The 4,051-nt window shown below is 33.6% G+C and overlaps 1 protein-coding gene across 2 annotated transcripts in view; it reads right to left on the reverse strand.

Annotated features, from left to right (window-relative positions):
• LTBP1 (latent transforming growth factor beta binding protein 1) overlaps positions 1-4,051 on the reverse strand; it is a 210,704-nt gene that overhangs the window by 53,822 nt on the left and 152,831 nt on the right. For both annotated transcript variants that reach the window (XM_072409251.1, XM_072409252.1), the window contains one exon: positions 3,591-3,713. In XM_072409251.1, coding sequence (XP_072265352.1) covers positions 3,591-3,713 — 123 coding nt within the window. The remainder of the gene's footprint in view (positions 1-3,590; positions 3,714-4,051) is intronic.

The following is a 4,051-nucleotide window of genomic DNA, read 5'->3' on the forward strand; positions in this document are numbered from 1 at the left end:
AAATCATTAGATTATTTGAAATGCAGAAATGACTGCGGGTGGTACTTGATTTTGGTAAAAAAAAACACTGCAAAATAAACTACAAAATTGGCAAGTGTGTAATTAGGATCTAGGATTAAATATATCAGCATTGGTTGTTTTAGTTCTTTTTGCATGTTTGCAAAGCAATTTGGAAGGTTTAGGAATACCAAGACTTTTTATTTGCAATTTGAAACTGACACAGCAGTGTTCATTTGTCCCTCTAAGTTTGCCAGGACATTCTTTGTTTTAACATTTGGTAAAATCATGACTTTTTCTGCAGAATCTGAACTGCTTATAGTCTTCATACAAGTCAAAATGAATATAACCGCCCCAAAAAAGCAACTTAGTAGCATCTCAAAAGCATAGGAAATATGCCAAGTTGCAAAACATTGCTTCTGAGTCTAAAGACCATTTACACAAATTCCAATGTAATACTAGTAAAGTAACTGTGTTTTACCTAGCTTGAGAAATGTGCATTGCTAGTATTCCTTTTATTATTACTATTATTATTTTTGTTATTAATTTAACAAAAATAATTATTATTACTACAGATTTGCTTTATTGACTTCACTTTGCAGAGTGATCGCTCTCAAATAAATCAGCTCTATTGTGTCCTATAGGCTACATCCAAGATCACAAAAACAGTCACGGCAATTACACAGCAGATGGCAACGTTTATCAACATGTGTCGAAAAAACAGTTGTAAGTAATGGATCAAAAAAATTAGTTGTTCATTTTTCTAGGATTTTTCTAACCACTTCTTCTAAATCTCAGTGCTTCCTCACCTGCAAGCAGCAGTGTTAAGCTCATTTTACTTTCACTTCCTGTTCCTATCAGCATGATTCAAGTCAGAACTGATTTACTCCTTGTGCTGCTTTTTCCTTTCATATTTCAACCCTGTTTAACAGGAAGTTTACAAGGAAGTATAGGAGGCTGGTAAGTAGTTACCTAAATAACATGTGTCAAAATACAGATAATAATGTAAATGATTGCGGAGCAGCATTTTTTTGTGTATCTGCCTAGAATTCAGCTGTAAAGCAAAATAATACAACCACCATAAAATAGTAATTAGGAAAAATACTAAATGGTATTTTTAATAATGTGTTATTCTATTAACCCTAATATTTTTAAACCTTGAAACTTGCACTAATTTCAGTACTAGCATTATTTTTTAAATATAACTGATGCCTCAAACATGCACCTATGTGTTAGTGATATAGGCTACCTATGTTCTTAAACTATCAATCAAATGAAAATGAGTTTCGCTCTGAACAGAAAAAGTAAGCAGCAATTCCACTGCATAAATCCTCTTTATAGCATGCCAAATATATCTCCTAAAAATGTGGTATGCAGAGTAAATGTCTCCACTTCTCTCCAGAGAGGCCATCATCATGTCTCTTTGACATTTTATCTGTTGTAGCCAAGTAGAAAGCACTCAACAAGCCAAAATAAACAGGAATGGTGACTAAAAATTACCCTGTCTAGGGTCATTATATATAGCAAAGTGGTATGCATGGGATGCAAAATATTGCCTTAAGTAGACAGAGAATAGTACTCCTACACATGGTCTGAATATAGAAATGCCTTCAGTCAAATCCAAAGCAATGCTAGGGACATATGAATGAGAGAGGGACACACATTTTTTCATCTATTATAGAACTATCTATTTATAAACCTCTGATTAACAAAATTAGCTGTCCATATATTGTATATGTATATATATTATATAATTTATATATGGCTCAATTATATTTGATTCATTTTCAATGGATTGTGGAGGGATTAGAACACTTGTCAGGCTTTTATTGGTGTCTGTGTTCCTGCTGGGAATAATCTCCATAATTTTTTATGGAGAAATCATAAGCTACAAAATGGGACATACTGAGGATGATTTACTAAAGAAAATTTTGGCTGTCCACTTACCAAGGTTTATCACTTTGCAAAGGGATAATTCACTTAGCCTAGTGAATGTTGTGATAATTCACTTGGCAAAGAATACCTAATCATGTGCAAGAAAAAAACAAATAACAGGATTTTTCTTTTTTTGTTTTTTTGTTGTTAGCGGTGCTTCCTCCCATTTACTATGTTTAGTAAAATATCCCTCACCAAGGGATATTCAGTTTTGTGTGTGTGCAGAAAAGAAAGGCAGTAATACTCCATGCAATCCAAATGTTAATTAAAACATTGCATTTTAAATCTTTACAAACTGCCCTACAAATACATATCACAGTCAAAATAAAACATAAATACCTATTTAAAACACTTATGTGTATGTCTGTTCTACAAGAATCCTATTCTTTAGCTGTCAGGTGTTGAAAGTAAAAGTATACTAAAAAATGTTCCTGCATGAAATATCTGGAACGAAGAAAGCTATATGATTCAAAGTTTATGAGAAAATTGGGGTTTAAACTGTCTTCTGTTTCTCTATATGAACATGAGCCAACCTATTCATGTCTACAATTATAAAATACAAAATACAATGCCCAGTCCCCATGTAACATATATCTAAGTACAGAGAAATAAGGCAAAAAAAGGGATCAGAAACAGTGAACTTGCCAAGTTAGAATGTGCAAATTACTGTCATTGACTGAGTACACAGAATTTTACTTTGGTTTCTTGCCACATAACTCTTTTTACAAAACAATAGCACTACATTTGCCAAAATATAGCACTTATTGTACCTTCAATAAATCTAGCTTGCCTATTAAAACTGTATATGAAATCTAGAAAATGCATTCAAATCCAAATCTAAAACAGATGGTGACAGGAACTACCTGTCAGTGCATAAAGTAGACTGAACTGAATACATTTTGGGGTGAGGTATCTGCAACATTAAAAGATCACATTTCATAGCATTATGACAAAAATGTACATTTAAATTGTAAATCATGTAGACATTGTCAAGATGATCTGCTGATGTTCAAAACAGCATGGCATTGTTGTAGGTGCCAAGCAGGCTGGCCTGAGTATTTCAAAAATTGGTAATCTGCTGTTTTATTCATCTCTGGGTAAAAAGGGGGTTCAGCCCAGTGCTAGCAAGGTGTACATAACAAAGTGTAAGTATATTATATATACTTACTTAGTATATACTTACACCTCACTCCCCTTAAGGGTCCCCCCACCAGTCTGGCTATTATAATTTTATTCAATTTGCCTGTATTAACTGCTGGCTGGCTAATCAGACTCTGAGTGCCAGCAGGCACTCCAGTTCAGGGAAGCAGTAGTCAAATCGTTAATGTGACAGAAATGTCTATGGCAGCCCTACAGACAGGCACTTTCCATCACACTTTCTATTTCCCTTGCTTCCTCTAGGCAAAAGCCATCTCATGAGGCACCCTGATTGGGTTAACCTTTAACCAGGCATCCTCAGTAAGCCTTTAGACATCCCCCCATAAACATTTTCAGTACCATCAAAGTTTTGTGGAGTATTCCAGTTTGGTATGCTCAAGATTGGATGGAACAGTAAGGAAAAGATATTTTTTATTATCAGCTAAATTGTTCAGTAATTTACTAGGTTTTACAGCTTAGTAGAAGATACAAAGTGAGGCGTTCTCTCTGTTTTTACTTACCGACACAAGAGGAGTATGTAGGATCTGGAACAAACCCTTGTTTGCAGGTGCACCTATAGCTGCCCATGGTATTTAAACAGTCCCCGTTTGGACAAATACCCTGCATGTAGCATTCATTAATATCTGTATTTAAAAAAAAAAAAAAAAAAGGTAAACAAAATTAAGCATTATAAAGTAGGTTTACCAACATTTTTTCAATATGGCAACAACAATATAACATTCAGATAAATAGATCATATTTATCTATTTATCGTTTCATGTGATAACATAGTAATGACATTAAATGAAGTAGTTTGTATACAGTAATTCATTTGACAATGCATACTTTACTCTAATAAATTATGGTGCAATACCATGCATTTTGTGGCCAATTTGTTAAAAGATGTACACATTAAAATATATTCATTTTTAAGAAACGAGAGAGAAAAGAGCAGGGTTATTTTGCACAGTGAAAATTTGTA

The sequence above is a fragment of the Pyxicephalus adspersus genome, chromosome 4, assembly GCF_032062135.1.
Source record: "Pyxicephalus adspersus chromosome 4, UCB_Pads_2.0, whole genome shotgun sequence".
In the NCBI taxonomy this organism is placed as follows: domain Eukaryota; kingdom Metazoa; phylum Chordata; class Amphibia; order Anura; family Pyxicephalidae; genus Pyxicephalus; species Pyxicephalus adspersus.